At 43.3% G+C, this 24836-nt stretch overlaps 1 protein-coding gene and 1 long non-coding RNA gene across 9 annotated transcripts in view; one reads left to right on the top strand and one right to left on the bottom strand.

Moving 5' to 3' along the window:
• Positions 1–24836, top strand: part of ANXA4 (annexin A4) — an 85428-nt gene that overhangs the window by 43368 nt on the left and 17224 nt on the right. For 3 of the 6 annotated variants that reach the window (XM_054476753.2, XM_054476754.2, XM_054476755.2), the window contains 4 exons: positions 2943–3030; positions 19776–19870; positions 21649–21762; positions 23152–23242. In XM_054476753.2, coding sequence (XP_054332728.1) covers positions 2943–3030; positions 19776–19870; positions 21649–21762; positions 23152–23242 — 388 coding nt within the window. Of the gene's footprint in view, positions 1–1635; positions 1669–1797; positions 1893–2942; positions 3031–19775; positions 19871–21648; positions 21763–23151; positions 23243–24836 lie in introns of those variants that run through there. The other 3 variants (XM_054476750.2, XM_054476749.2, XM_054476752.2) reach the window with 2 other exon arrangements.
• LOC129030895 (uncharacterized) lies at positions 4452–14365 on the bottom strand. Of its 3 annotated transcripts, none has more exons than XR_010123090.1 (4): positions 14040–14365; positions 8936–9062; positions 6346–6527; positions 4452–6000 (listed from the first exon to the last, which is right to left on the bottom strand). It is a non-coding gene; the product is annotated as an uncharacterized LOC129030895 (long non-coding RNA). The 3 variants fall into 3 exon arrangements; XR_008500796.2 differs by lacking the exon at positions 6346–6527 and having other exon boundaries at positions 4452–5343; positions 5900–6000; positions 14040–14361; XR_008500797.2 differs by having other exon boundaries at positions 4452–6527; positions 14040–14361.

Here is a 24836-nt window from a genome sequence, read left to right as displayed (position 1 = left end):
ATGACCAAGTGCCAAATGCTTACCATATCCAGGACATGAAAGCCTGGTCTTGCAGCAGAGAAGGCCCGTGCCCTGGGTACCTGAGGACTTGGATGGGCTTGATGTGGGCCACTATGGGCCTGAGAGGTCCAGGCCAGGGTGGTCTAGTGCAGTAAGCTCAAGTCAGGCTCACCAGAGAACTGCGCTAAGGATATAAAAATCCTCCATTCCTTTAGATGGCCCATATTACATTCTTGGATCCAATTAGATTATCAGAAAACTTTAGCTCTATTGCACACTGTTTTTGCCACCTTGTACAAATGCTCCATCCTAGATTCTGCTTTGGCATTATCCCATAGGCTTGTGTGGAGGTGTAATACAAGAAATAGATAAAAGAATCTCATTATTTTATTTATTATGGAGGTACGGCTGAAGTCCTCTTTGATGATGATGATGATGATGATGATGATGATGATGATGATGATGTTTCTGAGTTTTTGTTTTAGTGTTTACTTTTTTCTGGGTTTTGTGCTAAGTGCGTTCCTGTATTATCCTGTTTCTGTGAGTTATCATTATTCGCAATATACAAGTAAGAAAAATGAAACGTCCCCAGGCCACACAGCTAGAAAGAGGTAAAGATAAGATTCATACCCCACTCCAGTACTTATGCTCCTTCCCACTAAGCTTCTTAGACCAGGCGCCAACTACTCCCTCCTTTCTCAGCCTCTGGACAGTGCTCGATCCTGGATTTCCTATGAGCTCAAGGACCACCCCTTCTCAGCCGTCCTTTCTGGGCTCTCCCCTTTTGGACCTGTACTGTTGGAGAGACCCAGGCTTATCCTAAGTCCCTGTTCCCTATTTTCACTTTCTTTCCAGGTCATCTCATCAAGTACCACCCAAATGCTGATGCATCCAAACTTTATTATACTGGATGTGACCGCTAGACTTATACCGTGTAACCAATTGTCTTTTTGACAATTCCACTTGGATATTTAACGGACATCCCAAACTTAACATTTCCAACATAGAACGTCTAAATCCCACTCCACACTGCCACTCTGAATCTGGTAGTCTTCCTCCAGTTTTCTCCATCTGGGTAAATGATACCCAGCTGCTCAGGGGAAAAGATTTAGAGTTATACTTGATTCTTTTCTTTCTTCACCTCCCACGTCAGTCCATCAGCAAGTTCTGTCGCCTTTGTTCCAAAACATGTGCTGAGCTGTCTGTTCCTCTGTTTATTTCCATCTTAACTATTTCACCCTAGTCTAGCTCATATCCCACCCCCGGATCTTGGCCCAGGCTCTCAAATGGTCTCTGCATCTCCCTACAGCAGCCCAGGGGGATCTTTTAAATAGATAAGTCAGATCACGTGTCCCTATCTCCTTGCTCAAAACCTGTCGGTGGCTTTCTACTGTACTTAGAATAAAATACAAACTCCTTACCTGGTTTGAAGGGCTGCCTTGCTCTGGCCCCAGCCTACCCCTCTGATTTCCTTTTTTTTTATTTTTAATTCATTTATTTAAATATTTTTATTATGGAAAACTTTAAATATATACAAAAGTAAACAGAATACTATAATGAACCCCTTTGTGTGCCTATCAATAATTATTAACTCATGGTCACTCCTGTTTTTTGTCTTTGTTTTATTGAGACAGGGTCTCACTCTGTCGCCCAGATTGAAGCACAGTGGTATGATCTTGGCTCACTGCGGTCTCCACCTCCTGGGCTCAAGAGATCCTCCCACCTCAGCTTCCTGAGCAGCTGGGACTACAGGCCTGTGCCACCATGCGTAGCTGATTTTTTTGTATGTTTTTGTAGAGATGAGGTTTCACCATGTTGCCCAGTCTGGTCTCAAACTCCTGGGCTCAAGAGATCTGCCTGCCTCAGCCTCCCAAAGTGCTGGGATTACTGGGGTGAGCCACCACATCCGGCCTGTTTGTTCTTTATCTCCACTTCCTCCCCTTTCTCTCCACCTGTGTGATTTTGAAGCAAACCCAAGACATCTTATCATTTCATCTGTAAACTATTTCAATAGATTAAACCTCTTTTAAAAATGAAATATCACCATAATGCCATTCTTATATCTAAAAATGTTAAAACCAAGTCCTTAGTGTCATTAAATGTCAAGTCAATGTTCAAATTTCCATCGTCTCATAAATGTCTTTTGTTTTTTACTGTTTAATTTAGGATCCAAATTATGGTACTACAGGTTCACATTATGATCGTTGATGTTCCTTTTCACGTCTTTTAAACTGTAGTTCCCTTCCATCTCTCTCTTTAAATTCTCCTTGCAATTTATTTGTTGAAGAAACTAGATCGTTTTTTAAGTGCTGTGTCTCAGAGTCTGGATTTTGCTGACTGCAACCCTTTGGTGTGGTTTAACATTCTCCTTTCTCCTGTTTACCGTAAATTTGTTTTTGGCTCTAGAGGCTTGATTGGATTCAGGTTTGATATTTTTCTTTTTGGGGGGAACAGGCTTCCACGTTGGTGTAGTTCGTCTTCCCCTCCCCTCCTTGCCCACCAACTTGAGCCACACTGGCCTCTATCCTGCTTTCCCTACAAACTAGTTCCGGCCTCAGGGCCTTTGCAGGAGCCGTTTCCTCTGCCTGTAACCCTTGCCTCCATCTTTGCATGAGCAGCTGCTTCATTTCATTCAGCTCTTAACCTCAATGTCACTCCTCAGAATGGGTCCTGCAGGACCTCTCTATCTGCTTCACAGCAATGCTCACCCCCAGGCACTTTATGGAATTGTGAGTTGTTGGCTTGTTTACTGTCTGCCTCCCATGAGCTAGAGCATCAGTCCCGGGGAGCAAGAGCTTCATTTTTCATGGTCACTGCTGTATCCCTAGCACCTAGAATACTGCCTAGGCTATGGTCAGTGCTCAGCAAATGTTTGCCGAATGAGATGCCTCCGTGTTGGTGAGAGGCTGCCTCTCAGTAACATCACTCTTTTGTGTGCTCAGGCAACCAAAGGAGGTACTGTCAAAGCTGCTTCAGGATTCAATGCCGTGGAAGATGCCCAGACCCTGAGGAAGGCCATGAAAGGGCTCGGTAAGTGTCCTGCTGGAAGTGAATCCTCCTGCATGCATTGCACATCACAGGGTCACACAGGAGGGTGCCATGTCTGCTGGCCATCACGTGGGTCTTCCTTTAATAAAACACAAGGGAGGCTGGGTGTGGTGGCTCATGCCTGTAATCTCAGCACTTTGGGAGGCTGAGGTGGGCAGATCACTTGAGGCCAAAAGTTCGAGACAAGCCTGGCCAACATGGCAAGACCCCATCTAGACTAAAAATAAAAAAATTAGCCAAGCATGGTGGCACACACCCGTAATCCCAGCTACTTGGAAGGCTGAGGCAGGAGAATCACTTGAACCCAGGAGGTGGAGGTTGCAGTGAGCTGAGATCTCGCCATGGCACTCCAGCCTGGGAGACAGAGTGAGACTCCATCTCAAAAGAGAAAGAAAGAGGCTGGGCACGGTGGCTCACGCCTGTAATCCCAGCACTTTGGGAGGCTGAGGCGGGTGGATCATGAGGTCAGGAGATCGAGACCATACTGGCTAACACGGTGAAACCCCGTCTCTACTAAAAATACAAAAAATTAGCCGGGCGTGGTGGTGGGTGCCTGTAGTCCCAGCTACTCAGGAGGCTGAGGCAGGAGAATGGCGTGAACCTGGGAGGCGGAGCTTGCAGTGAGCCGAGATTGTGCCACTGCACTCCAGCCTGGGCGACAGAGCGAGACTCCATCTCAAAAAAAAAAAAAAAAAAAGAAAGAAAGAGGGAAAGAAGGGAAGAAGGAAGGAAAGAAGGAAGAGAGGGAGGGAGGGAGGGAAGGAGGGAAAGAAAACACATGGAAGAAGTTGAGATAAGTTGGGACAAATTGGATGGGGAGGAGCATTAGTTCTTCACTTTAATAAAGAATGATATATTTAATATACTCATTATGGATTTCCCCTATTGTTTAAACCTGCTTTGAATTACGACATCATGAATCTGCATATTAAATTTTAGAAATGAATTTGTTTTCCAATTAGTGCTGGTATGTATATGGTGCCACAGATTTACAAAGCACTTTCACAAACATTATCTCATTGGATATATGCAACAACCTGTGATTTAGTGAAAGCAGCTATTCCTATTGTTATTTTAGCCCCATTTTACAGATGTGAAACTGAGACCCAGAGAGGCCGAGTAACTCTCACCAAGTCGCATAGTGAGTGAAAGTGAGCCATGGCTCACACTAGGCAGATCCCATCTCAAGCTCAGGGTCATCAGCGCCAAGTCCACATTCTTGCCTCGAGTCCCTCTGCTTGTTGTTGTGGTGATAGACACAGCTGTGACAGCACTGATATGCAATATGTGGAATTTAATGTGAGAAGGCCGGTGAAGCAGCCTTGTTGTCTGGGGTAAATATTAAGGTTTTTGGTGTCATGGCTAAGGAGATTAAGGTTGCAGACAGACAGACACACACACAGTGAGTTTGGAGCAGGAGTTTAATAGGCAAAAGAAAAGAACAGCTCTCCATCACAGAGAGGGGTCCCAAGCGGGTTGCCAAGTGGTAGTAAAATTGTCAGGGTTTTTATAAATGGGCTACTGAAGGGGGCGCTCATGAGCAGAGGATGTCTTATCCTCCTAGGGTCCAATGGTTTGGTTGGGACCAGGTGTGCAATCTGTATAGCGCAGAGTTTTTTTTAATCAGCTCTTATCCCATTCTCTGACCACATAGATGGACTCTTAGTCTGTGTTTCTTTGTCTTGCTTATCTGGGAGGGAGAGTTTCTGTGTCTGTTCCCACACATCTTCTTGCAGCTGCAGACATCCCCCCAAGTCTGTTTTTAGCTCCTCTATCTTACTGCACCTAAAGGGAAGGAATATGCTTATTAAGACCCACTGTTTTACTGGGGCCCACTGTGTAAATGTGAAGTTTGGTGATTACCCAGGAGACTTCTCCCTCCCTTTCTGTGCTCAAGCCATCTTCTCTGTGTTTTACAGCCTGAACTTTCAGGCTGCTTGTTGTTAGAAGAGAAGTGCTTTTTTTTTAAACTGCATGAGTTTAGAAAGGGAGCTATTTTTGAGCTGCTTTTTGTTAAAAGGAAAGTTTTCTGCTGGGGACTCACTTTACCCTAAATGTCTACCTAAATAATTTCTTTTTGCCTCCTATAACATATTTCCCCCCTGAGGAATGGAATCCATAACTGCTGCTAGGGGAAACTGGGTGACGATTTCTTCTGGCTACTTCCTGCTGGAGAGTGGCGTTGTGTGGGAAACAGCAGCTAGGGCTCCTCCTGGGGTTGATCTAAGGGTCCCTTGTAGGAGGGCAGTTTCATTTTCAGCTCCATTTGCAGCACCATCTGAAGCTTGATGGTTTCTAAGCGAGAAGAGATAAACTTCACAAGGAGGTTTAGAATATAGGTTCCAAATACGAGTATTAAGATTACTATTATTGGCCGGGCATGGTGGCTCATGCCTGTAATCCTAGCACTTTGGGAGGCCGAGGCTGGTGGATCACCTGAGGTCAGGGGTTCAAAACCAACCTGGCCAACATGGCAAAACCCCGTCTCTACTAAAAATAAAAAATCAACCGAGCATGGTGGCGCGTGCCTGTAATCCCAGCTACTTAGGAAGCTGAAGCAGGAGAATTGCTTGAACCCAGGAAGCAGAGGTTGCAGTGAGCCGAAATCGCGCCATTGCACTCCAGCCTGGGCAACAAGAGCAAAACTCCATCTCAAAAAAAAAAAAAAAAAAGATTACTATTATTAGTGGGGGCACTACAGGCCATAACCATGACAACAGAGTTTGTTTGATACCTGTGAGCCATTCAGATGGGTTATGCTGTTGTAAGTGGGTATATGGGGCTTGGCTTTGTTTAGCTTTCTTGGTCTTGCTTTCCCAAAAAAGAGGGAAACTTTGGGGTTATAGTTTACCTGGCAGGATTTGTAGGATAATTGCCCAGAACTAGAACATGTTTCCAGATTTTTCTATTACCCATGGCTTTCTGTTTTCTCTGAGCTGCAGCCGGAGATTGCTGGTTGGTTGACAGGAATAAGCAGGTTTAGTTTAAAATGTAGGCAAGAACTTAAAAACAACTGATGAGACTACAGGTTAATAACAGATGTATGATAAGTTTTAAAACATAATTTCTCTTTCTCTAGTCCTCATTTTTGTTAAAAATAATCTATGATAGGACTGAGTTGTTTGCAAAACAGACTTCAGTCCTATACTTGGCCTAATTATTTGCGTAAAGTACAGCAAGAATAATCATCCTTACATAGGCCTCTTAGATTGGCTTTGATGGAACCTTGTTCCATGAGGAATTTTAGATAGGACTTTTTAAAGCCAAGCCCAGCCATGGGTTTGTACTTTTAAATACCTGTGAGTTGGATAAATTTTTTTCTTTCTTGAGGTTCCAGAAGCATGGGGTTCCTAGGCCTGTTAGAAAGTGACATTCTTTACTCACCGCAGGTCAGGAACCCTGTATGGAGACTGTGTAGACAGGTGTGAGACCAGTTTTCCCCAGGGGCTTTTATTGGCTCAGCAAGTTAAGCTTGATTCCTTAAAGGGAAACATACCCTTCCAGTCAAAGCCTTGGTAAAACAACCAGTTTTTCCGATTGTGTTTTGTTGCAAGAGAAAATGGATTCTTGCTGCACTGATTCAAACAACTATATTGTTGTAATTTAAGAATATTTATAACTAGTTTCCAAATTCTAGAGGAATTAGGCAGAGAGAAATAAACATGCTCCAAACTTTGCCTATAGTAGTACATTTTGCTTAGTTATCAAAGGCTATATAGCTAGCTTAAGACAAGTTTTTTTTACTCTAAAAAATAAAATAAGGATTAGCCGTGTTCTAAGAATAAGTGAAGAATATTGCTTTAGTTTTCTATTAGTTCAGTTCATTCCATTAACTTTTGTTTTGATATTTATAAACATTTTAGCCTTTTATGAGTCCCATACATTTTTTGGTCATGACAAACCTGCATTGGAGAGAACTTGTTAAAGTCCCACGGCTTGATTATAAACCATCTTTTGAAGAGAATTAAAACAAAACAACAATTGTCTGTAAATGACAAAATGTCCAGTTTGGATACAGTCAGAAATACAATTGACAAAGAAATTTGGTTATTTTTGTGGTTTTCAAAAACCCAACATAACAACCTTACTTGCAATAGCACATATTCAGACACTAGAACCATAGACATCCCATATAGTTTTGGAACACATGTTAATATTATTCCCTAAAATATAACCTGAAGAGTATTAGACATCATTTTGGCAATTTTATGTACCTCAACATGTTAAATAATTCTGTTTACCTCTCTTCTAGATGCTTCAGGGGTCCTCTGCAGCACCCAAAAGCCAGGGGTTAGGAAAGACAGACTTGAGACTAAGTTTGGCTTTGGGAAGCCTGTTAAGTATATTTAAAATTTAAAACACTTGATATTACAAAATAGAATTTTAGATTACCATAAGTTTTTTGTTTTTGCCAAAATGATGAGCCAGAAATTTGAAAAAGCAAAAACCATTCATTAGCCTTTTCTATTCCATGAAAATCCTGTGTTAAGAGAGAAAGTTAAATTTTACCCTTGCATTAGTTTGCTATTAATGTTAAACTTAATTTTAAATGAAACATTATAGACAATCCTATTTAATTCTAACCAGTTTGATCATGAAGTAAGATTTTCACATACCTGTTATAAGCCGTGGGACTTGACAAGTTTTGCTAAAGAGTAGATTAGCATTTTAAGAAAAACTTGCTGTGCTTTTATTTCAGTGATTAATTTACAGAAAAAACCATATAATGCCCTTTTGCATTTAGTTAATATGTTCACACACAGAGTTTTCTTTGCAAGATTAATTTTTACAATTGTTTTTACAATTTGCTTCAACCTTCTACTTTAAGACAATTCTTTATTTCTAAGCAAAATATACATTTCCATGCCTTCTTATAATCTTTAAATAAAAACATCTTTTACTGTTTTTACACACTTTGCATGCAATTCCATGTTCAGTAGTTTCAATCACATGTTATAGTGGTAACTTTTAGTAATTTTTAACTTTAATGTAAAACCTGTTAGGTTGTTTTAATTATGTGCTAGATGCAGATAATGTTTGACTCCTTTCAGCGTAGTTAGGGGCATGGTTACTTCCGTATGTTCCCAGGCCCCACCAATTGTGAAGCAGGCAAGTTGACAGTTTTTAAAGGCTAAAGAAGCGGTTTTACGGCCAGGCGCAGTGGCTCCTGCCTGTAATCCCAGCACTTTGGGAGGCCAAGGCGGGCGGATCACAAGGTCAGGAGATCGAGACCATCCTGGCCAACATGGTGAAACCCCACCTCTACTAAAAATGCAAAAATTAGCTGGATATGGTGGCGCATGCCTGTAATCCCAGCTACTCAGGAGGCTGAGACAGGAGAGAATCACTTGAACCAGGGAGTTAGAGGTTGCAGTGGGCCGAGATCGCGCTACTGCACTCCAGTCCGGCAACAGAGCAAGACTCCGTCTCAAAAAAAAAAAAAAAAGCAGTTTACAACCTTAAAACATTTAGCAAACCTAGTATTTGACCTGCATAATTTAGACCACATTTTATACTTTGAAGACATTTGTATTTTACCAATAATTCCTAAGACTCTTTTTATTTTTAAAGATTAAAGTCACATGAACTGAAAGGTACCACAGCTTTTACTTTTCCCTTAAAAATATTTGATTTAAGCGCTTATTTTTCTTAGGCCAGTTAATTAGAGCTCCTTTTTTCAATAGGCATTGTACAAGTAACACATATATAACCACACAAACAGAAGAAGATCCAGCAGTTATAAGATTTTGCATTTGCCAATGTCCCAATTGGATTATTGGCCTCTGAGTGAGGTTCTTTAAGAACAGAGCTAGGAATACAGTTTCCAGGGCCTAATAAGCAAGCATAGCTAGAAGACAAAGACAGATTTTGAGAGGTATTTATTCACCTTCAATTCCAGGGGCTCCGAGGAAAACAGATTTTTCCTAAAATGGGATTTGTGGTGCCTTTTCTGTTTCCCCAAGGAGTCCCAGGCCACTGGAAGTCATTCTAGGTGCACCAAGAGTGGCAAGACACTGAAAAAAAAGCAATTCAGTCAACTGAGAAAAAAACTGTTTCCAGATTTATGAAGATTTATTTAAGAAGATTTATGAAGAGAAAAACATAAAGGCTTTTTAAATATACCCATTGCTTGGATATCCACTTTTAATTAAGCTGAATGCTCTTTAAGAAAATCCTTTTTCATTAATTAAAACTTTACAAAGAATGCAAACAGTGATTCTTATTATTTCTTTTACCCAGTTTGCTCCACTTACCTGTTCACAATCATGTTTAGGTTCTCCAGTTTTCTTTGGGACAAAGTGGCTAGGCTCAGGCAAGGGCAGGTTTTCAACTGGACTGAAGATCCCTTTAGCAGCAAAGCTTGATATTTGAGGAGGCAATTGTTTGTTAGCCAGAGACTTTCCTTAGAGGACAACAGTCCTGTCACATTGTGTGGGGTTAAACGGTTATTTCCCGTGGTTAACCCAGTGGCCTCTGGCGCCAGCAAAGCCTCCACTGTAACTGCCTGGAGGCAGGCTGACCATCCTTTGGCCACCAAGTTTTAAGTTCCTTGCTTAAGTAACTCACTGGCTGTTGAGCTGGACCTCAAGCCTTAGTTAAAACTTCCAGGGCCATTTCCTTCGTTTGTGTTACATAGAGACTGAATGCTTTCCCCATGGGAAGACTGAGGGCTGGTATGTGATATGATGTGATGTGATGTGATGTGATGTGATGATGTGATGTGATGATGTTTTATGTTATGTTATGTTATGTTATGTTATTTTCGAGACGGAGTCTCGCTCTGTTGCCCAGGCTGGAGTGCAGTGGCGTGATCTCAGCTCACTGCAAGCTCTGCCTCCCGAGTTCATGCCATTCTCTTGCCTCAGCCTCCTGAGTAGCTGGGACTACAGGTGTGTGCCACCATGCCCAGCTAATTTTTTTGTATTTTTAGTAGAGACGGGGTTTCACCGTGTTAGCCAGGAAGGCTTGCTTTAGCTGGTTAAAGGCTTTTTGAGCCTTAGGTTCCCAAAAGAGAGAGGGGTGAGTTTTAACTGTTTGAGTTTCTTTCATGAGGTGGTATAAAGGGTGAGCCATTTCCCTGTGCCCAGGTACTCACAGTTTACAAAATCCAGTAATGCCCAAGAATTTTCCTAACTATCAAAGGAAATGGGCCTAATCCTTTCCTCACCTGGTGCTCTGGTCCCTTCTGATAAGACCAGAACTAAGTACTTTACTGAAGTCTGACAGAGCTGAGCTTTGGATTTTGAGACTCTATACTCCCTTTCAGCTAAGAAATTGAGGAAAGTCTTAGCATCTTCCTGAGCCTTCCTTGATTGGGGCACAGAGGAAAGTGTTGTCTACATACTGCAAGACGCTGACCTGAGGACGGGAAAACTTAGAGGGGTCCTTTGACAGTGCTTGTCCAAACGAGTGAGGGCTGTTTTGAAATCCCTGAGGCAGCACCATCCATGTTAACTGCGTGGTCTGGCCGGAGGGATCCTTACAGGCAAACAGGTATTGAGAATCAGGATGTAACGGTATGCAGAAAAAGGCATCCTTTAAATCTAGGACTATAAACCATTTAGTTCCTTCAGGTATTTGAGTCAGCAAGGTGTGGGCATTAGGGACTACTGGATGAATTGGGACTATGGCCCATAAATGAGGCAGATGTCCTGAACTAGTCTCCATTCCCCATTGGGTTTTTATGCTCCTAGTATTGGGGTGTTGCAAGGACTGTTACAGGGTCTGAGGAGGCCCTGCATTTTTAGGTTATTAATAATAGCTTCTAGCCCTTTTCTGGCCTCTGGCTTTAGAGGATATTGTCTCTGGTTAGGAAAAGAAGTGGGATTTTTAAGGTGGATCTGAACTGGCCTAGCAGTTTTAGCTTGACCTATTCTTCCTCCAGTTGTCCACACTTCTGGATTAATATAGGCTTTCACTAAGGGAAGACAAAGAGTTTGTCCTGGGGCCATGAGGATGCTGGCCACCATGTGGGCTAAAATGTCTCTATCTAATAAAAGAGTGGGACTTTCAGGCATAATTAAGAAGGCATGTGTAAATAATAAGTTCCCCCCAACTACAGTGAGAGAAATATTGGGTTAGAGTCTTTCCTGAGACACCCACCATGGTTGTGCTATAGGAAGAGAGGAGGCCTTGATTGGACAGGAGAACAGAGAGACTGGCTCCAGTATCCAGGAGGAAGCCCACCCTCCTTCCTTCAATTTCCAGAATCACCCAGGGTTCCAGAGCAGTGATAGCGTCTGAGCCACTGGAGCCAGGGGTTTGAGCCCTGGGACCTGTCAGTCCTGCCGGACCATCTGTGAGACCAGTTCTGGACCTAGTGACCTCCATCTTCAAGGGCAGTTTAATATCCAGTGGTCTTCACCACAGGCTGGACAGGGTCAAGGTGGCTTTTTCTTGTTGCCTGGGCAATTCTTCTTAAAGTGCCCTGGCTTGCCACACCAGTAGCAATTAGCAGATGCTTCCTGAGGATCCTGGACTCTGCAAGCCTGCAAAGCAGCTACTTGAGCCTTAGTCACTTTCTCTTTTTCTCCTGGGCCTCCTCCCAGTCCCTATGGTAAAAGACTGAGGTAGCCACCTTCAGGAGATCTTCCAGGGTACTATCTGGTCCTATAGCCTGTTTCTGTGGCTTCCTTCTAATATCAGGAGCTGCCTCCTTTTTGGCTGCAGTGAGGGTTTGGCTTAGAAGCAGCATAACAGCCCTCCATGTGAAGTCAAACACTTGAGTTAGATTTTGGAAGGTCTCTGTCTACCTATTAGGGTCATCAGAAAATTGGCCCAAGTCTCCCTTTATTTGTCTACAGTCCTGTAATGAGAAGGGAACATATACCCTAGGGGTGCCCCTTCCATCTGGCATTTCTTGTAGGGGTAGAAGTGAAGCTGGGGCAGTGGGGAGCTTTGGAGATGGTGAAGCTGGAGAAGCTGATGTTGCAGTTGGAGGGGGCCCCAGATTAGGAAAACTAGAAGGACTGGGGCACTTAGAAGCTGCCCCCAATGGCTCCTGCAAAACTTGCTCTTCTAACTTAGGGGAATTATTCTCCACAGACCTGCCTGATACGATTGCTAAGAGAGCTGAGTCAATTGTGCAGTGCTTGCTAAGGTCTGGGTTGTCTCGCAGGGCAAGGAAAGCCTGTGCACAGGGGGCCTTGGACCATTTGCTCTCCTGTCTACAGAAAAGATCTAATTGTTGGATAAGATTAAAATCAAGGCTCCCTTCAGCTGGCCCTGTCTGTTCATCCCTGAGACAGTAAGAAGGCCACGCCCTTGTGCAAAAGAAAATAAGCTGCTTTTTCTTCAAAGTTTTAGGGTCAAAGGACTCCCAGTGCTTCAGAATGCACTCCAGAGGAGTGCCGGCTGAAGATGGCTTGTTACCCATTTGAAAAAGAGACAAGAATAGAGGTGTTCCTCGGTCTCCTGGTTCTTTTCAATGTGACTCAGGGAGGAGGGGACACAGTAGGAGAGTCCTCCTGGCTGTTCTCCCTCCTTGGTCCCCGGGTCCCAGCACCATAATTGCAGCCCCATGGTTGCAGGTGTGACCCCTAAGCATAATACCAGAGGACCTATCAATGGGCTAGTCATATTTACCTATATGACCTCAGTCCTCTGCCTAACAATTGGGTAATTACCCTCTGACCTCCTAGACCTGTGTGACCTGCATGGCTTCTTGATAAATGGATCTCGGGAGAGATAATGTAACACTTGCATTTGAGCAAGGTCCCTTAATGGAGGGAGCGTACTGGACTGAGCTTTATACTCTGCTATTATGGACCAGACTAGAGGATTTATTCTTAGGTGGTGGTTCTGGTTAACTTCCAGCCATAAAATCCCCTTTCTATTTAGATGCCATTCTAGTTGTAGGCAGAATGGATGTCTTCAGAGAACTTAAGGGTCAAATGGTGGCCTTCCTGCTAACAGAGTACTGAGACAAAAAATTTGGTTTTGGAGGACATGTTCCTCCTCGCTGCTGAAAGCAGAGTTCTCCCACTTGCAGAGGGGGCATAAGGTTTGGTCTCTATTAGAGGGATGTAAAAGGGAGGAGAACTGAAAAGCCAGAGACTTTTAGCAAAGGGCAGACAAGATTCCTCATGGAGAGGATTCCCATTTTACTAGGTGGTACTAGTGGAATACCAGGAAGTAACTTTGCCTCCATATGCTCTTTAAACAAAGGATGGAGAGAGAAGTCTGACCTGTGGCATGCTGTCCCCACAGCATACCTCCTAACAGGAGACAGTTAATTTGCCTCATAGAGGGGCTATCCAGTCCGACTGGACAGTGCTGGTTCCTCACATGGGAAAAGAAACAGCCTAAGTGGGCAGAGGGGCATATACTGGGGGGAAAATAACCTCCCACCCAACCCCAAGAAGTGTTATCATTAGGAGTTAAATAGTCTTTGAGATCTGGATAATGGAATCCCCCTGTCTGTAAAAAGTCACAAAAACAGCAGTCCCTTGACCTGCATTCCTGGTTACTACGGTGGTTGCTAAGCCTGCCTAATTGAATTATTTCATGGGCTGTAAAAATTCCTGCAGCATTGCATACAGAGAGGAGATGAGAGACATGGTGACTGCAGAAAGGAAAGGAGAAAAATAAGATTTGCAATAGGAAAACTTGGAGATCCTGTGGCTGACACCCAGTCAGGCAGTCAGAGGCTGGGGTCAGTCCAGGAGCCTTTTGAATAACACCAGGGTGTGGCCCTGGCCAGAAACTCTCAGTTGCTCCAGGACCTATTCCAGCCCCATGCGACAGCCAGGCTTTCTGTGAAAAGAAACTAGTTTGGACACAGCCAACATTCCCGGCACCCTGAGGGCACTGGGGGATTGACTAGGTCCTCCCCAGCAAGCCTCACATCTGAGTCTTCAAGACTGGTGGCCAGCCCTTGTGGCTCCTTAATCAGCTGTCAGATGCTCGGTGTTTTTGATAGTTATTTGAGAGAATAAAAACGGAGGACAAGAAGCCTTGGAAATGAAAGTAGAGTCCGCTCCTTTACTCACCCTTCTGATGAAGTCACCTTCAAATCCCAGACGAGCCCTCAAAATGAAGCAGCCTTGTTGTCTTGGGTAAATACTGAGGTTCTTGGTCTCACGACCAAGGATATTGAGGTCGAGGACACGCACACACTCATAGCGTGAGTTTGGAGCAGGAATTTAATAGGCAAAAGAACAGAACAGCTCACAGTCACAGAAAGGGGTCCCGAGCAGGTTGCTAAGCAGTAGTAAAAATGTCAGGGTTTTTATAAATGGTCTAGGGAGGAGGGGCCTCATGAGGAGGGGATGTCTTATCCTCTTAGGGCCTGATGGTTTAGCTGGGACCAAGTGTGCTATCTGTATAGAGCCGAATTTTTTTTATCAGCTCTTATCCCATTCCCTGACCACATAGCCTGACTCTTAGTCTGTGTTTCTTTGTCTTGCTTATCTGGGAGGGAGAGTTTCTGTGTCTGTTCCCATACATCTTCTTGCAGCTGCAGGCATCTGCCCCATGAGTCTGCTTTTAGTTTCTCTATCTTAGTGCACCTAAAGGGAAAGGAATGTGCTTATTAAGACCCACTGTTTTACTGGGGCCCATTGTATAAGTGTGAAGTTTGGCGATTACCCAGGAGACTTCCACCCCTCCTTCTGTGCTCGAGCTGTCTTATCTGTATTTTACAGCCTGAACTTTCAGGTTGCTTGTTGTTAGAAGAGAAGTGATTTTTTTTAACTGTGTGTGGTTAGAAAGGGAGCTATTTTTGAGCTGCTTTTTGTTAAAAGGAAAGTTTTCTGCTGGGGACTCACTTTACCCTAAATGTCTACCTAAATAATTTCTTTTTGCCTCCTATAACACTGGTAGTGTCTTTCAGCATGCTAACCTCCAGTTAGCTCCTTGGGGGCCAACACCTTCATGCTGGGTAGGTACAGTGATTCTATGTGCACCACAAACTACCTGGCATAGCCTCTGCCCCTAAGACCTTGTCTCAGTAGACTTTTGGCCAGAGAAGTATCCCCTGGTTCTTAGCTGCTATTTAGAATCTCCTTGAGATTTGGGTAAAAACACTTGACCATGAGACCATCTTTCTATCCAAAAAGAGTTCATTTTACTCAGCCTCAATGTTGCTAACAGTAACAACAACCGTAGCAATAATAGCAAATGTTTATTAAGCTCTACTTTGTGTCAGACATATAGATAGATGCTTTCCATGGGTTATCTGTTTTAATCCTGACAGAAGCTTGTTTTACTGTTGAGAAGGTAAAGTATAGTGAGTGAGGTTGGCTAACTTGCCCACGGTCTCAGAACTATTAAGTGGTATATTCAGGATTCTAGGTAATTCCTAGAACACTTTCCTTTCATCTTTGCATGATCAGCTGCCTCAAGTCTGATTCCAGAGCTGGAGTTTAAGCCACTGTTCTATGCTGCTGCCCGTCTCTGAAGAGAACATTGTCCTGAATCTATGTATCTTCTTCTTTTCCCTTTTTCATAAAAAGAGAAAGGTATAGGACCCACCTTTTTTTTCAGTTTATCCTAATTCTTTGGTATATTACAAGGACACCATAATTCAAAATGTAGCCCATGTTACATTCAGAATTATCAATATAAAGGATGAGGAGACATTTGGCACAACCAACCCCTTTGCAGTGCCTGTTATGTGTGGGCCAATGCAAGGCAGACTGTTGGAGGAGACAAGGATTATAATCCCTAGTTCTTGTGTTCAAATAGTCTATGCAGCTAAGGCATGCAGCTAAGGCATGCACAAAACTAACTATGATTAATTCATAATATAACAGTGACAAGAGGGGCACAAATAAGATCCCACTGGGGTTCAAAGAGAAGAGATCCCATTTCACTTGGGGGCATCGGGCAAAGCTTCTTGGAGGATGTAGAAGTTAAAATGGACCTTGGGAGATGATTGAGTTTCCATAAACAGAATTAAGGGACAAGGTGTTTTAGGTGAATGGAATGGCATGTGCTGAGGTCTAGGGGAGTCATGGTAAATCCACAGAAAAGTGTCTTGCAGCAGTGAAGTGGCCTCTTCTGGGGTGACACCCAAGGTTTGTTGTCTCATGGCCACAGATATCAAGGATGTAGACACACAAAGAGTGAGGTTAAGAGTGGAAGTTTAATAGGGAAAAGAAAGAGACTAGCTCTCTGCTACAGAGAGGGATTCCAGAAAAATGGGTTACCGATTCACGGTGAAATGCAGAGGGGTTTATAGATGAGCTGTGGCAGGGGCTGGGGGTGGGAGAGCTGATGTCTGATCTACATAGGGCACCAAAAACCAGTTAGAAACAGGTGTGCTATCTGCATAGGGCATGAATCTCTGACAGTCCCTACCCCAATCTTTTATTGTGCAGGTGAGTTTTCAGCCTGAGCTGTACTGTATTGGTCATTTCTTTCTTACTGTACACACGCTAACAAAAAAGGGAAGGTGGAGTTTCCATGGTGGACATGCCTGGCCCCCAGGTAGCCCTTTTCTGTTGGCGCAGCGGCCAGCATTCCCTTGTGCAAGCTTTCAGTTTCCTTATCTACGTTCGTAGCTTGATCTTTAGACTGCTCTTTGTTAGAAAAAAAAAATGATTTTGGAGGCTGCTTTTTGTTACGAGGGAAGTTCTGCCAAGGACTCTTTTGCCCTCACTATCTGGTTTTTTTTTTTTTTTTTTCTTTTTTGAGATGAGGCCTCACTCTGTCACCTAGGCTGTGGAATGCACTGGCATGATCTTGGCTCACTGCAACCTCCACCTCCTGGGTTCAAGTGATTCTCATGCCTCAGCCTCCTGAGTAGCTGGAATTACAGGCCCCCACCACAATACCCAGCTAACTTTTATATTTTTAATAGAGACAAGGTTTTACCATGTTGGCCAGGCTGTCCTTGAACTCCTGACCTCAAGTGATCCACCCACCTCAGCCTCCCAAAGTGCTGGGATTACAGGCATGAGCCACCACACCCGGCCTGCCCTCACTATCTGCTTAAACAATTTCTTTCTATCTCCTTTATCAGCAGGAGGTACTTGCAAAGCAGAAGTAGGCTGGTTGGGAGCTTTCTGAGAAAGCAGGTACCAGAAGGAGGTTCTAGGGGTGCTACTGAGAAAGCACCCATAAGAATCACAGACATGGGGGGATGACCCACAGGCACTGGCTGGGAAACAACATATGCCAGAATCATGATGCTAAATGGAGGGGGTTAAGGGGACATATAAACCAATAAACTGGTAATGAAGGAGGTCAGGAGCCTGGAGTGCAGCACAGTTGGGTAAAGCACAATATTTCAAGAGCTGAGTCCATGAATTTGGCCGCCTAGTGTCCTTTTATGTGGCTATTTACAATCGTGAATGGAATACTGTAGAGAGTCTCAAATGTCAGGCTGCAACGCCTAAAGTAAATCCAGCAGATGATGGGGAGCCATTGTGTATTTCTGAGCAGGGGAGGGACATTGTGAGAGTTTTTCTTTCTACAAAAATGAATCTGGCAAGACTCTGGGAAGACCAATCAGGAGTTAAGAATACTAATTAGCAGACATCTGCACTTGTCTAAGAAGAAACCCTGAAATCTTGAATTGGAATGGTTGTGATAGGAAATAAAAAGAGTGAAAGAATGCAAAAGAGGCTGTAAAGCAACATTTTGCATGACCGTGGACTTGAATGAAGAGGAAAGGAGAGGGTAAAAAAAAATCAAAGCTATTGGGCTGGGTGCAGTGGCTCACGCCTGTAATCCCAGCACTTTGGGAGGCCTAGGTGGGCAGATCATGAAGTCAAAAGATCGAGACCATCCTGGCCAACAAGGTGAAACCCCGTCTCTACTAAAAACACAAAAATTAGCTGGGCGTGGTGGCGTGCACCTGTAGTCCCAGCTACTGGGGAGGCTGAGGCAGGAGAATCGCTTGAACCTGGGAGGCAGAGGTTGCAGTGAGCTGAGATCTCACCACTGCACTCCAGCCTGGCCACAGAGCAAGACTCTGTCTCAAAAAAAAAAAAAATTTGAATCTATTTTGAGGATTTCAGCTTGGCTTGACTGGGGGGAAGAGTGATCCCTTTCACAGAAACAGGGAGTGAACAAAAGGTAATGAACCCTCTCTGCCCCCTCCACACCCCCTCCTAGCTGAGAGTGCCAAGGGAGAATGGATTGTTATATGGATCGTCCTCTCCTTTTTAAAAATGGGAACATGGCTGGGCATGATGGCTCATGCCTGTAATCTCAGCACTTTGGGAAGCTGAGGCAGGTGGATCACCTGAGGTCAGAAGTTCAAGACCAGCCTGGCCAACATGGTGAAACCCCATCTCTAGTAAAAAATACAAAAAAAAATTAGCCAGGCATGGTGGCAGGCACCTGTAATCCCAGCTACTAGGGAGGCTGAGGCAGGAGAATTGCTTGAACCTGGGAGGGAGAGGGAGTGAGCCGGACTGCACTCCAGCCCGGGTGACAGAGCGAAACTCCATCTCAAAAAAAAAAAAAAGGAACAGAAAGTAGATCCCCAAGGTATGTAAACTTAAAGTTCTATAGCTTCCTCTCCACACCTCACATTTTTTTGCATCTCTAACCTTGCCAAGGATAACTAAAGTGAGGCTGTATTTTTTCATTTCTCCCTGAAATATTTTCAATAGAATCACTTCTGAAACCCATCCCAACCCCCCATACAGCACAAACAACGAGGAAACAGAAGATTCACCAAACTTTTATGAACAGCCAACTCTTATAAAGACAAGGGACCAATCTGAAAAATCAGAATAAAGTCTCCTCGTTAAAGCTGCTGCAAGAAATAGGCAAGCAAAACTTAGAACATTTTTAATTTGTAATTTTTGCTTAAAGTTTTGGTAAGATGTTGTATCATGGTAATTTGTCAGCAGTTCTAAAAGGGAACCATTTGTGTTCAGGAAAGATAGTTCCAGATTTTAAAACACAGTGAATGCAGTAACAGCCAATTTAAACTCTGCAAAATGCCAAATTGGTGAATTAAAAGACAAGTTTGAATTGTTTCAAAACTTAGAGGAGATGATAAAGAGATAAAAACAAAGAAAAGGCAAGAATATGGAAGAGAGAGATAGGGGATTCAAAAGACATGAAAAGAATTCTAGAGGAGATGGCTGGGCGTGGTGTCTCACACCTGTAACCCCAGCACTTTGGGAAGCTGAGGAGGGCAGATCATTTGAGGTCAGGAGTTCAAGACCAGCCTGGTCAACATAGTGAAACCCCATCTCTACTAAAAATACAAAAATTCGCTGGGGGTGGTGGCTCAGCCCTGTAATCCCAGCTACTCAGGAGGCTGAGGCAGGAGAATCGCTTGAACCCAGGAGGCAGAGGTTGCAGTGAGCTGAGATCACGCCATTGCACTCCAGCCTGGGCGACAGAGTGAGACTTCCTCTCAAAAAAAAAAAAAAAAAAAAAAACTATTCTGGAGGAGAGAAAGAAGAATTACTCCAGCCAACATTTATTAAATGTTTAGTAAGTGCTAGGCATTTAATTATATTAACACTTGCAGCAGCCTATCGAGGGAAATCACTGTCATCATTCACATTTGCAGATAAGGAAAACTAATGTTTAGAAAGTTAACCATTTTGTTCAGTAGTAAACAGCTAATTAAAGGAGAGGCTACGTCCTGAACCTAGCATCTGTTTCCCAAAAAGTAGACAAACCCTTTGAATAAGGGCCTCTTTTCTTAGAAAGCCCTCTGCATGTGTTTGGGTAACTCCAATGTCCACAGAGGAACCCGCTTTCTCATTCCTCTCTCAAATCACACTTACCTGCTGTCTCCCTTCTGCCCCCAGGCACCGATGAAGATGCCATTATTAGCATCCTTGCCTACCGCAACACCGCCCAGCGCCAGGAGATCAGGACAGCCTACAAGAGCACCATCGGCAGGGTAGGCCACAGTCTTTCCTGCTCTGTTTGGCTGACTTGGCAGCAACAGGAAGCAGGGTCTCTTCCTGATCTAGATTCCCTAAGTGACCCTGTGTTTTAAAAGATCGATCCTTTGTCTTGTTTAAAGATGTTCTTGAGGCCAGGTGTGGTGGTTCACACCTGTAATCCCAGCACTTTGGGAGGCTGAGGCAGGCGGATCACTCGAGGCCAGGAGTTTGAGACCAACCTGGCCAACATGGTGAAACCCCATCTCTACTTAAAAAATACAAAAATTAGCCGGGCATGGTGCCGGGCACCTGTAATCCTAGCTACTTTGTAGGTTGAGGCAGGAGAATTGCTTGAACCTAGGAGGTGGAGGTTGCAGTGAGCCAAGATCATGCCACTTCACTCCAGCCTGGGCAGCAGAGAGAGACTCCATCTCAAAAAAAAAAAAAAAAAAAAAAAAAAAAAGAATAGCGATTCAGCTCCTTCTTCGTCAATTGATGTTAAACAAGTTCTTAAACTCTCTGACCCATTCCAGGAGGAAATGTGAATAAACATCTTTAGAATTTGGTCCATTTTCCAAATAATTATATTTGGAAACTATATCTCAGGAATTGAGCCTTAAGAAATAGTCATGAATGATCACAAAGATACAACTAAATGCCTTATGTATATAACAGTAGAAAAATAGAAACAGGTGACTAGTTGAAGAAATTAGGCTGGGTGTGGTGGCTCACACCTGTAATCCTAGCACTTTGGGAGGCCGAGGCAAGTGGATCACCTGAGGTCAGGAGTTTGAGACCAGCCTGACCAACATGGTGAAACCCCGTCTCTACTAAAAATACAAAAAAATTAGCTGGGTGTGGTGGTGGGCAACTGTAATCCCAGCTACTTGGGAGACTGAGGCAGGAGAATGGCTTGAATCGGGGAGGTGGAGTCTGCAGTGAGTCAAGATCGTGCCACTGCACTCCAGCCTAGGCAACAGAGCAAGACTCCATCTTAAAAAAAAAAAAAAAAAAAAAAAAGACATTATGTTGCACCTATCTATATCTATAGAAATCTCCACAGCTGCTAAAAAGGTTATCAGTGAATATTGACTTGGAAGTATATTCAAGACATATTGTTAAGTAGGCAAATACATTTACATCGGTGTCTACAAACATATTCACCTCAAAGCTCCTTTACCTCTTAAATTTTTTAGGACTTTTGGGTTTTGTGGGTTATATCTTTTGATATTTGCCCTATTAGAAACTAAAACTGAAGGCATTTAAAAATAGATATTCGTTAACTTAGTAAAAATAATAAGTATATTCTATGTTACTGTAAAAAACATTTTAATGAAAAATAGCTATATATCCCAAAACAAAAAAACATTTAGTGAGAAGATTGGCATTGTTTTACATTTTGCAGATCTCTTTAATGTCTGGCTTAATGGAAGACAGATGGCTTCTCATATCTGTTTCTACTTCAATTTGTTATGATATGTGGTTTTGGTTGGGGTATATGAAGAAAATCTGGTCTTGTACAGATGTGTACTTGAAAATGGGGGGAGTATTTGAACAGACAGTTGTTGATGCACAGACAATGTCAAATAGCCTTAGGAAAACCCCACTGTATGCTTGTGGAAGAATGACAGTGAAAAGGCAAATAACATCTGAGTGTTATTCTGAGGATAGTTTTGACTTGCAGGCCCCTTGAAAGGGTCTTGGAGACCCCAGACATCCCTGGACCACACCTGGAGAGTAGCTGGTCTAATTTGCTATAGCAGTTAAGCGGAGCTACTTTCTTGAATTGCAGGACTTGATAGACGACCTGAAGTCAGAACTGAGTGGCAACTTCGAGCAGGTGATTGTGGGGATGATGACGCCCACGGTGCTGTATGACGTGCAAGAGCTGCGAAGGGCCATGAAGGTCTGTGCTCTTCCTCTCGTGCTCTTGGTGCTGTTGGTGCAAACGCTGATGTGCTTTCTTAAGAAACTGTCACCCAATAACAAAGACATGGAAGCAACCTAAACGCCCATGAATGGTAGACTGGATAAAGAAAATGTGGTACATGTACACCATGGAATAGCTGTAAAAAGGAACAAGATCATGTCCTCTGGAGGAACATGGATGGAGCTGGAGGTCATTGTCCTTAGCAAACTAAGGCAGGAACAGAAAATCAAATACCATATGTTTTCACTTACAAGTGGGAGCTAAATGATGAAAACACATGGACACATAGAGGGGAACAACACACACTGGGGCCTGTTGGAGGATGGAGGGTTGGAGAAGGGAGAGGATCAAGAAAAATAACTAATGAGTACTAGGCTTAATACCTGGGTAAAGAAATAATCTGTACAACAAACCCCCATGACACAAGTTTATCTGTATAACAAACCTGCACATGTACCCCTGCACTTGAAGTAAAAGTTAAATTTTTTTAAAAAAGAAACTATGACCAAGGCCTTCTGAGAGTGGCAGGTGTAAAGTATAGAAGATTTTCCTTCATTTATGACAACTTGAAAACATCATTACTTTACATTATACCAATTATAATTTAAAAATTCTTTTCCAAAAAGTTAGGGAATCATTTGCTCCTTCCTGTGGCTCAATGGGGAGTGATTATAATTGTCGCTTTTAGTACAGCTCTAGAGACTTCGTGGTCACGTTAACTACTTTTGAGATATGTAACTTTATGACTGACACTTTGGGGGCCTCCAGGTCTACTATAGGCTTACTTCTGGCAAAAGAGTTCTTGGCTTCCCTAGATGACCCACTGTGCCCTAGCCTGGGTCTGCCGAATTTTAATGACCAAGTATGTAATGCAAATATAAATGGTCCCCAACTTAGGATGGTTCTACTTAAAAATTTTCAGTGTATTGTACTCCTCATCATAAGTCGAGGAGTATAATTATCCTCCTCAACCATGTCAATAAATACTCATACTTGTGGAAGGTTCTGGGCCAGGCTCTGGGAAAGCAAAGAGGTGACAAAATCTTTGCCAGAAAATTCTGCCCTTCAGAGGAAGAGAGCAGAAGAGGTCAAGGAAAAATTAAGTCCCCAGACGGCAGAAACCGTACCTATCCGGGCACAGTAATGAACACATAGTAAACAGCCTAGAAATGTTTATTATTACTCATAATTATTACAGCAAACACTTTGGGTTTCAGTTGGGACAATAAAAGTGAACAAACCCTGTTGCTAGAACACAGTGGATTGTCTTTATTCTCTGCAAATTCATGGCTGTATTCCTTCTGTGTCTGGGCCTCAGCTTTGTAAACTGGCTTATATAGCCCTGTCCTCTGGTTTCTTGTTTAGGGAGCCGGCACTGATGAGGGCTGCCTAATTGAGATCCTGGCCTCCCGGACCCCTGAGGAGATCCGGCGCATAAGCCAAACCTACCAGCAGCGTACGTGACATCCACAGAGGCCCTAGCTGAAGTTTCGCTGTGATTAGAGAATGAGGGTAGCAGCGGGTGGTTGTTTGCTGATTAGACTTTTCATAGAACGCTGAGCATGAGGGATCCTCGGTGCCAAGCTCTGCTTTGAGGGAGACCCCTGTTTAGGCAAATGGCGGTCTGTTGGCTTCTTAAGAGTTCTCAGGTGAAGATGACACTCTATTTTGCCTACCCAGTGCAGTATTTTATTAACCTAAAAGTTGGAAAGTTGTTCCTTATTATCAGACAAAGAATCTAAGGTACTTGTTCAAAAGTGGTGGCACCAGCAGATCTTAGCATTCCAAGGAATGGTCTGGAGGGGCCGTCTGGCCCAAATTCTTCTCTTCAGACTGGACTGTATGTCCTCCAGCCAAATCAGAATGACAGCCATTCACTCCCCCTTAGAGACCTCCAGAGGGTGATACATATGAAGTGCCTTTAAAAAATGCCTGACTTTTTGCCCTAAGAATATAACTAAAAATGCACAAAGGTTTAGATCTCACAGTGTTTATTCAGTATTGTCTACATTAGCTAAAAATGTTCAACAGTAGCAGATTGTCTAAACAAAATATTATACACTTACACAATGAACTATTATGTAGTCATTAAAACTTATATTAAAGAGTATTTTTTCTTTTATTTAACCTTTTTTTTTGAGACAGGGTCTCACTCTGTTGCCCAGGCTGGAATGCAATGGCCCCATCATAGCTCACTGCAACCTTGACCTCCTGGGCTTCAGCAGTCCACCCACTGCAGCCTTCTGAGTAGCTGGGACCACAGGTGTGCACTACCACACCCAGCTAATTTTTGTATTTCTTGTAGAGATGGGGTTTCGCCATGCTGCCCAGGCTGGTCTCAAACTCCTGGGCCCAAGCAATCTGCCCACCTCAGCCTCCCAAAGTGCTGGGATTACAGATGTGAGCCATTACACCTGGCCAAGAATATTATTAAAATATTTATTAAATGGTGTGGTATATATAAGTGAAAAAGACAAGCTATAAAATAGTATGCTATGATCCCATTTTTAAAAAATTAACACAGTTAATAACACAGTATTTTTTAAATAAATGAAAATAATGTGTGTATGTGGGGGAAAATGAGGACGGGTATTTACAGAAATGTTATCAGTGATTATTATTTCTGGGTGATTAGATTGCAGTGGAGTTCCTTGCCTTGCCCCTTCTTTTTACTTATTTGTTTTTTCCTAAGTCTTCTGTGGTCAACATGTGTTACCTTTATAGAAAGAAAACAACCACAATAAGAGTTTTGTGGGAAGTGTTCAGAGCAGGAGGTTCTAAACCTTAGGAGACTGGATTTAGTAACCCAATCCCCACATCTGCCCAATGAGGGTTTTCTTCCCTGAGGGCTGTGAAGGGCTGGAGCTTCTCTTTTTTTTTTTTGGTTTTTAAAAATTAATAATGAAGAAGTGATTTTTAATTTCTTGCTGAAGCTCCCCCTGCCTATTTTTTTTGACACAGGATCTTGCTCTGTGGCCCAGGCTGGAGTGCAGTGGCATGATCATGGCTCAGTGCAGCCTTGACCTCCCCAGGCTGAGGTGATCCTCCCA

This window comes from Pongo pygmaeus, chromosome 12, assembly GCF_028885625.2.
Source record: "Pongo pygmaeus isolate AG05252 chromosome 12, NHGRI_mPonPyg2-v2.0_pri, whole genome shotgun sequence".
NCBI lineage: Eukaryota > Metazoa > Chordata > Mammalia > Primates > Hominidae > Pongo > Pongo pygmaeus.
Note: the sequence above shows the minus strand (reverse complement) of the source record. Positions and strands in the feature narration are given on the sequence as shown.